This window comes from Paramacrobiotus metropolitanus, unplaced genomic scaffold (genome assembly GCF_019649055.1).
Source record: "Paramacrobiotus metropolitanus isolate TYO unplaced genomic scaffold, Prichtersi_v1.0 Parri_scaffold0000003, whole genome shotgun sequence".
Taxonomy (NCBI): Eukaryota; Metazoa; Tardigrada; class Eutardigrada; order Parachela; family Macrobiotidae; genus Paramacrobiotus; species Paramacrobiotus metropolitanus.
Genome location: NW_026570223.1, coordinates 1119385 through 1132970, shown reverse-complemented (window position 1 = coordinate 1132970; position 13586 = coordinate 1119385). Strand labels below are relative to the sequence as shown.

At 42.9% G+C, this 13586-nt stretch overlaps 4 protein-coding genes and 1 long non-coding RNA gene across 6 annotated transcripts; 2 read left to right on the top strand and 3 right to left on the bottom strand.

Annotated features, from left to right (window-relative positions):
- Positions 1-361: 361 nt before the first annotated feature.
- On the bottom strand, positions 362-6944 carry LOC129597576 (kelch-like protein 5). Its single transcript, XM_055495190.1, has 8 exons — positions 5889-6944; positions 5350-5676; positions 2994-5130; positions 2479-2761; positions 1916-2222; positions 1192-1806; positions 1031-1105; positions 362-943 (listed from the first exon to the last, which is right to left on the bottom strand). The coding sequence occupies exons 3-8, from the start codon at positions 3299-3301 to the stop codon at positions 726-728; spliced, it is 1806 nt and encodes a 601-aa protein (XP_055351165.1). The 5' UTR covers positions 3302-5130; positions 5350-5676; positions 5889-6944; the 3' UTR covers positions 362-725.
- LOC129597672 (uncharacterized) lies at positions 6520-8466 on the top strand. Of its 2 annotated transcripts, none has more exons than XR_008691601.1 (3): positions 6520-6750; positions 7582-8010; positions 8193-8466. XR_008691601.1 is itself a non-coding variant. In XM_055495319.1 (3 exons), exons 1-3 carry the CDS (start codon positions 7267-7269, stop codon positions 8253-8255), a joined length of 543 nt encoding a protein of 180 aa, XP_055351294.1. In that variant the 5' UTR covers positions 7213-7266; the 3' UTR covers positions 8256-8466. The 2 variants fall into 2 exon arrangements, 1 of the variants encoding a protein (XP_055351294.1); XM_055495319.1 differs by lacking the exon at positions 6520-6750 and adding an exon at positions 7213-7317.
- Positions 8467-9444: 978 nt separating this feature from the next.
- Positions 9445-10595, bottom strand: LOC129593491 (mu-type opioid receptor-like). Its single transcript, XM_055489833.1, has 2 exons — positions 10145-10595; positions 9445-9965 (listed from the first exon to the last, which is right to left on the bottom strand). The coding sequence occupies exons 1-2, from the start codon at positions 10593-10595 to the stop codon at positions 9445-9447; spliced, it is 972 nt and encodes a 323-aa protein (XP_055345808.1).
- Positions 10596-11181: 586 nt separating this feature from the next.
- LOC129597628 (carbonic anhydrase 7-like) lies at positions 11182-13174 on the top strand. Its single transcript, XM_055495264.1, has 5 exons — positions 11182-11519; positions 11810-11998; positions 12079-12230; positions 12347-12530; positions 12605-13174. Exons 1-5 carry the CDS (start codon positions 11339-11341, stop codon positions 13048-13050), a joined length of 1152 nt encoding a protein of 383 aa, XP_055351239.1. The 5' UTR covers positions 11182-11338; the 3' UTR covers positions 13051-13174.
- LOC129597682 (uncharacterized) lies at positions 11708-13492 on the bottom strand. The gene is made up of 3 exons (XR_008691602.1): positions 13368-13492; positions 12614-12961; positions 11708-12515 (listed from the first exon to the last, which is right to left on the bottom strand). It is a non-coding gene; the product is annotated as an uncharacterized LOC129597682 (long non-coding RNA).
- Positions 13493-13586: the final 94 nt, after the last annotated feature.

Here is a 13586-nt window from a genome sequence, read left to right as displayed (position 1 = left end):
GCGCTTTATCATTTACTACAAACCAACGGAAGGCGGCGGGATGTGGCATGCAAGATCCTATGCGATTAGTGGTGACCTTTCGATGTTCTCCGTCGAAAGTCGACGTTTTCGGCCACCAACCGGACGGAATAGTGGTTACTGAGTTAATTGACTAGTAAAATCAGAGGCCTAGGCATAAACAATATTTCCGTTCCTGTACTGCAGACTGCTGCTGTGTTCTAATGAATTAGGGAATTTATGTGCTCCTACTGTATTTCCCGCATCATTTATTAACATTTTTGAACTAAAAAAGGGGAAGTGACTGGACTGCTAGAATGACACAAACCTAATGTTTCTCTTCCCGAAAATTGTGTTCGCATTAGTTTCAGAGCCTCTGTCAGGTATATAGTGCCGCTCACGCAAGCAGACAACCTTCCCATATTTTCATCGATATTAAGGCGGCTCATTGAACACAGACGGTAGTAACAGTCATACACATAGCTGACAAAAACAGCATGAGCACAAGGATCAAGAACTGACTGTGCACAAAAACCAAGACAAACAATGTTTCAAACCAAGACAAGCATTATGAAAATCGCATTTCTCCTCCGCAACTTATTAAACAAAGACCACAGACTTTTGATCAACGCCAGTCATGCTCAGTAGTGGGCCATTTGAAATCTCCCACTATTGAGCATATCAACAACAATATGTAATATACAACATAATAATACAACAACAATGGGTCACTCCCAGCTGCGCTGCTTGTCGATTTCGACAACACCACAGCCAAACGCCCAATTTTCATGTGGCAACTGGCTGTCGCTGATCGTCCATGTGTCCGAAGTTACATCGTAAACTTCAATCGATTTTTTACTATTAGCTTCGCTATCGCCGCCCAATGCATAAATTTTGTCGTCTACGCAGCAAACCCCAACGGAATATACTGGACGACTCATGTCACCTACGGAAACAAAAAACCATCTGTGCAAACTGCGCTCCATCCATAACCGTCATTACAAAATTCGCAAGCACACATGTAATAACTGACATTGCTTTGTCCATTGCCTGGTCTTCGGATTAAAAGCCTCAGTGCAACTCAAACGGTTCGCAGAGCCACATCCTCCTAACAAGCAAATGAAGCAGTCGACATATTATTCCATACATACATAATATTTTGAAATTTTAGACACAGTACAGATCATGCAGTACCGATGACATAAATCAATCCGTCGGATCCGACGCAGGCTGAAGCGCAGTACCGTGCAGTCGGCATCCTGGGCAGTTCACTCCATACATCCCTTTTCGGATCGTAACAGAATGCATAATCGACTCCATTATAATCATCCGACGTATGACCTCCGAAAGTATACAGCTGGCTATCGAAACTGACCACGGTACATTTCGTCAAAGGCATCGGTATGGATGCCACGTATGTCCACACGTTGCTGGCTACACTGTAGCGCTCCACTGTGGCTAACGTTTGGTAATCCGAACTATAACCACCCACAACGTATATGTGGCCGCCAACAGTCGCAACACCAGCATTATATCGCCCAATTTGCATCGGCGCCACATCATTCCAAGCTGCACGAGCGCTGTTATAGTGCATCGTCCGCGGCGTCACCGGTATGCCGTGACGTCCGATGATTCCCCCACAGAAGAACAAATCGCTTTTAATAACCGCCAAACCACCTCCGCTAACGCAATACGGAAGTTTCGAGAAAGTGCCCCATTTCGAAGTTCGTGGATTGAAACAGTCTACGCTGTCCCGCCGACCACCTTCCGGACTATTACCGCCGACACATACGATGATCTTTTCGAAACCTACAACGCAAGGTTAAGTATATACCTGAATGTCTATAATTATCTCCGGATAGGGGACGGTAATCGGTATGCATGGATTCAACCAGAAGCGGCAGAACTGCCACCTTACTATAAGATTTTCTTGCAGTGTGACGGGAGGAGGATCCCCCGCTGCTGTATCCCGGCAAGAGCTTCAGGTGTTCGGACGAAGACCGAGCTTCTTCGGCACCAGGATAATCTTTGAAACCGTTAACGCACGCCAGCAGAAAATCGTCACTGCATTGTGGACTGAGGTACGCCTGTCGGATCTGCTGCAATACCTCCCAAAACTCCCAACGTCGCTTCTCGAAATCGTGCTGCAGCCATCGAGTAATGGTGAGCAGGACATCGTCTTCGTGCGCCACGCACAAGTCATCGGAGCGAACCACATCGATAACCTGCCAATTAATAAGGAATCTCATATAATTAGACCTGTATGCCTTTTTTTTAATGGTGTCTAAGCTTAATACGATGAGCAGAAGTTGGGATGATGATAAGAAGACGAGCAGATTGGTTCAATAAGAGCTGAAGCTTGTATGACTTGTATTGTCATATACAGAGTAATAATATGATAATAATATGTATTCTAATTTCCAAAACTTAACAACAATATTATTAAGGACGAAATTTAGTTTACAGCCCTGTACAGCCTACGATATTCTTTGGCATTTCTAAGAATTCTGGTCCTTGCGAGATCAGTGCGAAATGTTTGAGAGTCAAAGCCCTGGCCTTGTCGGCTAGCGCCGAATTCTTGTGCGCATCGGAATCCGCAAAACAGTACAGCATCAGGCAGTTCTTGACGTCCATGTTGTCTTCCATGAATTTCCAACAGGCGTCCACAACAACGGGAATGTCGAGGAACGAAGCCGCAATCAGTACGCACTGCACGTTGCTGTCGGTGACGATAATGTCCGTCATGTAGCAATAGTCGATCAACCTACACAACGAAACTTCCATCGTGTTAAAAATTCACAGCATGTGGATCTTCCACCATATATCAATCGTTACGTGAGTCGTGACAAAAACCAGGAAAATCTCAGACGAAAGCAACATTCAAACACTCAGCAGCTGTAAGCCTGCGAGTTTATCAACGTTTTGTGTTGTGGCAGCTATCGCCATAACTAAAAGCATTTCACAAAACAAATCGCTAGCGAAAACCGAAGACTCACTGGAATAGAATAGCGTGGGAGATGTTGTGCAGCTGCACAACTTCCTGTTTGGATTCCTTCATTCCCGACTGGAACATGGTGCGGAAATACCCGCTGTACACACTGAGGACGCTGCGATGGCACGCAATCCCGGTAGAGTGTGCTTCCGAACCTCGCAGCTCCACATCGCACAGCATTCCCGAGGCGCGCAGGTTCTGCCATTCCCGACGCAGATCCAAGATATGCGTCCCAACACGCATGGCCCTCTCATCTTGTTGAGAACGATAGCCAGTGTGCCCAATCTCATCAACAGTCCCATTGTTTGGCATCCTCGACGATACCTGGAATCACTCAGCGAAGGCCCAGCACAACAAAAGTGAACAAGATTACCCTAAAGACAGAAGTGAGGAGTCAGAAATGAGTAAATGAGTCAGAAATGTATAGTTCAGGTTTATCAATTGGCCAACTGCGACAGTAAACTGTAAAGCCGTTCTTGAATGTTATGACAGAAGCCGCAGAATAAATCAGAGGCGAGAGTAGACTGTGTTGAGTCAGAGTGGTCATGAATTTCTGATTTACACCGCCACGCCGCCCTGGGGCGGTTGGGAGCCGTGCGACGGGAAGCCATCGTAGCCTTTATTCGGAGGCCCGTAGCACCAGCAACACGAACACGCGATTATTCTGACACTTTTTAAACGGCGCCCATTCGCAAAAGGTTTTGTTTGTTGATGCGATAGACATCAAAATAGCAAAAAGCAAAGCTCTACAACATAGGCGACACAGGTAATGCGTCCTGTAAACTGTCCGGCATTGTGGCCTTGTTGTTGCCGGACGCTTAACGCGCGCCCATATGCATTTTTACGTGGTGCAGTACTTCGTACATAGAGTACTTATGCCGCGCGAAGCAACGATTATGGCGGTTACCATTCCATTGCAAATCACGAAATTACCAATGCAACTGTTGTTTTGAAATTCTGTCATTATAGCGGTGACTCGGTGAGGCGCGATAAATAAACGTAAAATACTCGAAAGTGCGCAAACAGCAGCAGCAAAATCAGCAGCGCGGGAATTTGCTGCTGCTGTTGGACCCATACGTATATTGAAAAAATATAAACCCCGGACCCGAGGCGCTAATTGTTAAATTCCGTATACAATACGATCCATTAAGTCTACGTTCGTTTCGCTACTGGTGGAACAGGAAAATGTTTACAAAACAATAATTTCCTCATGCTTCTGTCAGTTCTGTGTACATACTAGTGCAACGGAAAATTTGTGTACTGGACTCAGAGAACGAATCTCTCTGCAGTAATTCTACGTCAGTCTGAAAGGACTGAACAACCCAAGGTCATCAGCAAATACATAGAAACAACTTATCAAAAGCGCATAAAAATTCAGAACAAAATTAGGTATGACCTTTTCAGTGGACTAGTTGCTGAATAGTGCGACCCACCTGTATAATTGTATTGCTATATAAAGTGGTGAATAAATAATGCTTTGTAGTGTTGTTTTGATGGCCGCGTCTAATCGTCTATTCGTCTGCGTATCTGTACAATCGTGCGTCAGGTAGCTTCTGTTTACAGGTATAAACTTTTAAGTTCGCTAATGCCAAAAACATGTAACGATTTGTTTGAGCTTACTCGCAATCATAACACATGTGTTTCGACTTTAAAACGAGGTGGAATTTTCGGCGTTCTAATAAACAAGACTTGAGAACGATGCCTAAGTACGTAATCTACAGCCTAAGTAAGTAATGCCTAAGTAATCTACTGGAAACCATGAAATTAACAACATTTGCGCCAGTCGCTGACACATTGTTTAATACTGCAGCTGCTTAACAATGTTTCCTTTGTAATGAATAAGCCTTTACAGTCCTCTTATAATCTGAGCACTTATTTATCCCATTTCTTCCTGACCGGGAGCGCTACCGCCGGGGAAACCCATTCCTGCTCCAGCAAACATTTGCCCGAAACTTTGACCAAACGAGCTGCGGTCCATCCCAGCAGGCATGGTTCTAGTGGGACAGTTTTCCACTTGTGCTCCGGTGCATGCAAAGGTCTGCAAGACTTCTGCTAAGAGGCTATCGGCGAGCTGCTTGGCTTCCGGTTTGCATAAATCAGCAACGGTTGTGCCCATACATTTTTTCTGTCGTTGGATTTCACTACAATTTAAAATAGCCGCTCGTAACCGATTTACGGAAAGGTCACTTACTCCTCATATAAACGTTTGTTTGTCGTAGCTATAAACGCCAGTACGTCTACCAGCATCGGTCTTTTAGTACTTATCTAGTCTGTAAACACATTTCGAAGACGGGAACGTTCGCAAAAGTTAAGCTGCAATTAGAGTGGAAGTGGATCTGCTATGGATTTCGGTCCCTTACCAGCACAAGTTTTTCATAAAATTTCCGTTGGTCCACTCAGTTGTCTCTATGCGCTCCCGTTCACTGGCGTTGAAAGCGCTTGCCGGCCCAAACTCCAGAAAAGAATCTGGTCCTTCCAGGCAGCGCAGTGCCGTTTCGGTGCTGGCAGTTTGGTTAATGGTTTTCCCACATTCTGCGAGGGTCTTAAATTTGTTGTATGCTCCGGGGCGCTCGCATGCTCCTGCAAGCTGGGACACACCGTTGAAGGCTTGATGCACGTCCGTGATACTGGCCGGAATACAACTGCTCAGCTGTTGTTTTATACAGTCCACGGTGGGCTTGATAACTCTAAAGTTTTTGACAAAATTTGTTTTGATGTCTTTAAAATTAAAATTTAATGTCGGCAATTGGCTCCTCTTTGAATCACCCAAAGAGGTGTAATACATACGTACGTTGATCTGCTGTTATTCTTTACGCAAGATTGCATGCGCACTGCGCCCTCGACATACAGTAGTAACATGATAATATTATTACCATGCTTCATTGCTGCAATACAGTACCTGCAAATGCTGTTGAACTGGCTTTCGGTAATGTTGAGACCGTCTTGCTGCGGAAGCTTTTGACCTTCTGGACCCATCATAAACATCATAACCGGCATGGTGCACGGCATAAATATACTGGCATCACATCTCCAAATTGGCACTTGTACTAATGCTGAGCCAAAGTTAACCGTGGCGAAAAGTATTACTACTATACCAGAGAAGTACATTTTATTATCTGGGAGCTAATTAAAAGAGCTGCAAAAAACCTCTCACAAGGGAATTTTCACTATGAAAATACTCTGGCGAGGGCCAAAATTCGGTGCGCGTTTTCATATATGATTATGAGCATATTGTTCAGTGTTTTGGTATAATATGCTTGCGACTTCTTTATCTGATACACGTAACCGATGATTTCTGTTGATAAAAAATGCTTTGTAATATGATTAGCACAAAATTCAAGTGTACATACTTGCTCAGCAATGATTGCAATCTTACGTTATCCATCTCCAGGAATCAATAGTTAGCCTTCGAAAAACGAGAAGGTTTTGCCGTAGTGCATATATGCACTACGGTTTTGCAGATAGGCAGGGACGCACGTGAATCCACTTGTAGAAGTCCAAGGCGAACGCGGCAGTCGCTCATTGTCGGGTCAAAAAGTTATTCTTTTGGTCTAGAGGCGGCGCTAGCGAGTCTTTACACCTTGAGTATGCAGTGTATAATGTGCGGTACAAAGTTTATAACTCTCCAGTAAAACGTTACGTACGCAAGCGAATGTTTATTTCCCCCATGTGCGAGGGCTTCATGATAACAACCTCCGCAGAATTGCATTCTATGCAGTTATGTACTTCCCTGTCCGCATCACAAATCTATAACTAACCAGGTACAGTTATTGAGTAGGTCACAAAATAACAAAATGAATACGGCAGCACCATCCTGATATTAAAGCGAGTTTTACTGTGTTTTACTTCCGTGTGTTACTGCTTCCGCGTGGCAGCAGAGACACACTGGCATCATACTGCAAATTAAACTGCAGAATTACTGTATTTACGGAAAACAGGATAATAGATAATACAAATTCTGAAGAGCTGTACAGAAGCAATGCGGTAATGAGCATAGTAACAAATTAACAACTAACAACTACTACGCAAGCAAGTGAAGCAATTATATACAAGGGTATGGCAGCTGTCCAGTTGACGTCAACAAAATTGCACTTGTTCTGGGACGCCCATATTAATTTGATTACTTACGGTTGTACGGGCAAATATTGCTTTAATACATTTATAAAGCTGTCCGCCGTAACTGAAGCTTTGATCACAGTTATACTATACTTTGTACATCCACCCTCTGGATTCGCGCGTTTTGGATTCGTGTATCTTGTTTGCTGTTCAACTGCCAAATGGGCAAAATTATTAGCAAGGGATCGGTCCTGTTACGGGTGGCAGCTACAGTAGGCAATTTGTCGTGAGAATTTCGAAGCTCATAAGACTATCATCATTTTTTAGTAAAATTCTTAAGCTGGAGTGACCATTTTTTGGGTCTTCTCATTGTACGAATCTACTGGAGCAACTAGATTACATTCTACCGCTGTATATTTTAGACTACATTTATTACCTACTACACATAAATGTCGGAAATAATACACTTATCGATCGATGGATAGTGGATGTTGTAAATTGTTTTAGTTGTTGATACTTGACCCAACCCTTTGCAGACATGCCTGCTTATCGGCTGTGGCAGCGTCTCCCATACCGTAAAACCGTTATCCGGCAATCGGGTGCGCACCGTAGAAGTTCTGGAGGATGAACCAGTGACCCTTGAATGTTCTAACGCTGCACAGCCTTTTATGGAGCTCAGATCCGCTTTATTTATGGAAAGCTACAAATATGATACATCCAAGGGAACATGCGGCATTAATCCCGCATTCTGCCAACCCAGTTCCAACTTACTCCGGGCACCGGAAGGGATGGCGGATTTATTTAGTATCTGCTTTAACAATAGCACCTGCACCTTGTCTTTTACTAAAGCCGATCGACAAGCTATGGGCTTCTGTGGATTGACCGTACCCATGCGATTGGTAGTCACCTTTAGATGCTCTGATAAAAGGGTTGGATTTCCGGAGGCAGAAGAGAAAGAACAAAACGTAAGTTACAACTGTGACTGTATACGGTCCATCGTTGTACTGGACTGATACTCTACAAACATAAATTTGATGTGTTTGGTTTCGATGTTTTTGGTATCTGCCCCAAGTAAATTTAAATCTACGAAGGTGGCAGCTTAAAAATCATTTTATAAAGACAATGTTGCAAATATTACTGTTTTTAGTCTGCAGGTGACAGCATCTCGTGCCTCACAAACTCAAGGTTGAAAAAATTTTGCGGGCGCTGAATTCGATGAACCACAGCTGACAATGACGCGATCATTCGCTGTAACTTGATCAGAAGTATTGGAGCAAGCCAGTTGCAGCTTGGGCTCTTAGAAACTAACAGTTTCAAAATGACACGGCTCTTTTTCGGTTTCTACGGATTAGGTAGTGGCATTTCTTGAATAGTAAACTTTACTTTAAACTTCCATGGAACGTATTATGTGCGTTTGATAGCGGCTTACTGGAGGCAATTTTTGATACTTTGACATTAAATTTTTTGATACCGCCTTACTGGAGACAATTTTTGTCTTATGTGCCAAATGTCAGCTTTTGGATATTATACACAATAACTGCAAAATCAACAGAGTAAATAATGCCGCTATATCTAATGCCGCTATATATAGTGCTTTAAAATAACACGTAGATTTCTGGATGAGACTATATTAGCGACCAGTACGTAATTGCAGCGTTTAATAAGTTAAACTGCTAAAGGTTCACTAGCTACCCGTAGTAGCCGGCCACCGCAAGTGAATTAATCGCCTGGGTGTTGAACACGTGTACACAGAACACTTGAATCACTTCTGGTCTTACAAAGTAATACTTTTGGTAAGTGTGTTCACGGTGTTATGCTGGTTGGGATGTTTTTGTTTGCGTGTGTGCCGCCCGCAAGTCATCGCTGTAGCCGCCGTCGACGAGCACCGAAGCAAGGTCATCGCATCATGAATAAACAAACCATCCAGTGTCAAAAACAACAGCATTTTAAAATAGTATTTTGGGCATGTTCTACCGTAACAGCTGAGAGGCAAAGGACCGATCAGTGACTGCCTTCAGGGCAAGGAGTTTGCCCTTATAAAAGCGTAATCAAAATTTTCATAGGATGGCGTGATAAAGGCAACTGGCCCCAAGCACGCGATTACGAAAACGCATTGTTCGAATGCAGCCCAGCGCTTTGCTTATGAACGTGTAGGAGGTCTTGAGGCCCTTTCTCCTATGGGACAGATTCTCGGTAATAAACAACAATTCTACAAGAGTTTCTTGTTTTGCATGGTCTTACCGAAAACTCGAACAGCAAAATGACAACAATCTGCTTGGTCAGAAAAACGCAGCCTTACAATTTAACGCCTGGATTTCCGTTAATTTCAGCACATCTAAAAAGCGGACGCACAAACAGAGATCAGATTTTCAGCAGCGAAAACAGCGCGACTGCTCTGTTTATTCGGTATTTCCCGTGGCCTTTGTAAAGCGGTGTACCACTTTCCAAATGTGCTGGCGAATATCGGACACCGCCAGCGCCATAATAATCGGATCCATGACCGTTTGAAAATTGAACATCATATTTGTTACAGCTACAATGTTCGTATCCCATATCCCGTCCGTCAGCGGGACAATGACATAATACAGAGTGGCGGGGCTCCAGAATACCACTAGACTGGCAGTTATCACGGTCAGCAGGGTGGCCGCATGGGCTCGCAGCGTCTTGGTGGCGGTCGCACCCGATGTAAATGCTTCATTGGGAATGCTGGCAGCACGGTTTTTTGGAAAGACCTTTTGACGGTGTAGTTTTTGGGCGTACATAATAAAGCTATACATAAGCATAATGCAGGCAATGACGACACAGGAGGAGAGCTGAACGCAGATCATCCAGTGCTGCTGACCGCTATTGATTGTCACATCGATGTGACAGCCTTTTGATACGTCCCGTTTCCGATACTTTTCCGCATCGATAATTATGCCTAAAATTGACAGGATAATAGTATACGTGCTTAATAAACTGTCTCGAAGCTTTCTGGTTCTTTTCTAATCATCATCGTCATAATTTCCGGTTACTGATATTATTGGTACGTTTCAAATATTTCAGATTTTGTGAACCTTTCTACAATTTTTGACATTTATATTATCGTATCATTTTTACCTGGAAGGGTTATAAGATGTGCAGCTATCCAAGCACCAAGCGACAAATAAATCGCCATGAGATAGGTATGCTTATGCCGGTATTTAATGGGAAAGGCCGCGGCGCAAAACCTGTTGGTGCTGATTACGAAATGCATAAAAATCTGGCAGCTGGTCAGTGTCCAGATGGCGTACATATACAGCGTACACACATGGAAACCCAACCCCCATGACGACCACAGGTCGTTATACACATCCAGGGTGTTGCCGATAACAGTGAACATCATATTGGCCGTTAAAAGACTGATGATGTAGATGTTAAAGGATGTTCGTAAGCGCTTTTTACGGATGACTAACGCTAAAACGAGGAAGTTGAAAACTCCCGACAGAATGGTAATTATCAAGGAGACAATGGACACGTATGTCCATTTAGGTGTTTCATAAACGCCGGAAGAGTTATTAGCGAAAGACATTGTAATTGTGTATTGGAAAGTAGAACTCTATGATTTGTTGCCGGTGAATGTTGCACACTGCACGGTCCTGTTAATTAAACAAAACGGGTCGTCCACGGTGCAGCTCTGATCTGGATATGGCGGAATTCGCCCGGAGCTGAAAGATCTTGAGATTGATATTAATTATATAAGTCGTCTCCTTAGGGAGAAGGGGTGACAATGTTTTTGTCTTAGCCAATGAGTTATTAATGGAGGTTCTGAATCTGCATGCATCCATTGCGCTTGTAACGCGCTTGCAGAAATACTACCGAGTAAATTATATGTACTTACGTACGTATAATATTATGTATTATATGTACTCCGTACTCGTATAATATGTATTATATGTACTCGTATAGTATGTATTATATGCACTCGTATAAACCTACAAGTATACCACAATTATGGCATCGCACTGTAAGGTTACCGACCAACCTACAAAAGCCACCACAGCATGTTTTTATGCTGTTGCAGGGAAAACGCGAAGCCGGGTCAAGGACGGTCCAGAATTGGCAGGCCTAGGTTATATATTTACACAAGTAAGTTTCCATTACATCAGCCACTTGAAGAACGCATGAAATATCCGCAAGACACTTTTTTGGATGTGATCACGTTTTCCAGTAAGAATATACTCGTATCTAGTGCTTTACTACTTATGGTTTTCCGTGACGAGTTTTCCGAGAGCAGAGTTAGCGTGTAGTCTGGTTGATCTGGTCTGGATAATAATGCTGCGCCAATTGTGTTTAATTATATCTGGTGCAATTTGTACCGATATGTTAAGAAAAAATAGATTGGGATATTATCATGCGTCGTTTTGTCTGGCTGTTGTGGTGTTTCTTATCATATTTCAGATGGATTCGGCAGTATTTCTTCCAGACTGGGGATACGCTAGTCGCGATATTAATGGTAGGTACTACAATATGATGTTAAGTTAACGAATATGTATTAGTCTTATTTGACCACTGTAATTATCGTGTTTCAATTGCACAAAGATGATATTATTATAGTATTTAATTATTCAGCACTTTGTAGAAGGCTAATAAGTATGTTAAGCATCCATATTTAGATTACGGAGCCTAAAGGAACAACAAAATAAACGTTTGCATCCCGTTTGCATTATGATATTGCTTCAACTGATGTTGATTTTTTTATGTCTGATATTTAGTTAAGAAAAATAAAATTTTTTTTTTATGTAGAGGTGCAGCAACTTCCTCCGACAAAATGGTCGGATCGGTATCCGCGATGCAATGGAACTCGACAATCCCCCATATCCATCAACAGCAGCACAGCGCAAGCTGACGGATCTCTCACCGAAGTGGGCTATTACAATTACGCTGCGCGGGCTGTAGATGATCTTTGGACTATTGCCAACACTGGACATGTCGGTCAGTGAAAGCAAACTGCACAACAACTATGCACACCTGTTGTGGTTCTAATGATTTGGTTTGTTTCACCATTCATGTAGTCCTGTTTTCTGGTAACTTCAAAAATACCCCCGGAATCCACTCGGCCGGTCTGAGTATTCCGTATTTCTTCCAGCAGATGCATTTCCACTGGGGAGCCGTCAATAACCGGGGATCGGAGCATGTTATTGACGGACGCCGGTATCCGTTAGAAGTACGTATATTAATTGAACAATATTGCATACCTTAAGACTCAAATAATTGCTGTATATATCTTGAGCCATAAACAAAAGTATCGCTGTTATTGGAACAAATCGGTTTTGGAAACAGCTTCACATTGTACACCGCAGTCACGATGAAATGGAGCACTGGCAGCCGTACGATATCACCAGTTCATCCGACTCAATCGGCACCGCAGTGATTGCGGTAATGTTCGAACTGGCTCAAGAAGGCGACGAAAAGAATGAACACCTGGATCGTCTATTCCACGCTTTAGCCGCTGCAACTTTAATAGGTACAGAACAGATTACGCAACAGAAGATACGTAAAGGGTTGTTGACTTTTAAGGAGGTAAATGTTTTTTCATAGATAGCGCACCTATTAATATCAGTCTTCCTGAACTGACGCTATTTGACCTACTGCCACAACACCAGTCATATTATCGTTACATCGGATCGCTAACGACTCCACCGTGCGCGGAAGCGGTTATCTGGACGGTTATGGAGCAGCCGTTAAAGGTCACGGAAGAGCAGCTGGAAATCTTCCGCCATTTACGAGAAACCGTCGAATACTATCCTCCTGTAGAACATGTAGATGTCGTGGCGAAAAAGTCCGAAAGGGATGTGGAAATAGTGGACAATTTCAGACCACTACAGGATCTCAATAAACGAATTGTGACGCATTTCGCTGTTGCGACTAGCAATCCTCCAGAAGCGGAAACTGTATCTAAGGGACACCGATACCGATTAAAAGGACGCAATTCCGGTGTACTGTTAATAGTTCTGGTGTTTTGCATAATTACGAGGTATATATAGCTTATTGTTTGCTAATTAAACAATATTCCGGCAATCACATGACTGATGATGGGTTTTTTTATTGGGATACGCTGAACAAAACAATGTCTTGTGTAAAACACTAAAGCGTATTATTAAATCTAATTCTAGCAAAATTATGTTAGTAATTATGGAGTTTTAGCCTACAGACAAATAGAAATTTAATAGGCAATAGCCACCACGATAACAATGACTGCAAGCGCCGGTACACTACTTAATAGTTAAAATTTAAACATTAAAAAAACAACCAAAATCTCTATCTTCTCTTGGGTTAAAAGGTAGTTAATCTGATTACGTACTGTTATATGCGCCAACCCACTAAAGTCTTAGTCCACGGAGATTTGAGAAAACTGGAACGTTGACACGTCCTGCATGTGACGTAAACTATTCTGGCGTGAAACAAATGCTTTATTAATAAGTACTGGTCTTGATTGGACGCATAATACCTGTTTGCAACTGGGTCGAAGACGGCTTATCGTTGTCGTTTCTACCTGATCGGTTTGCGAATCCGGAATACT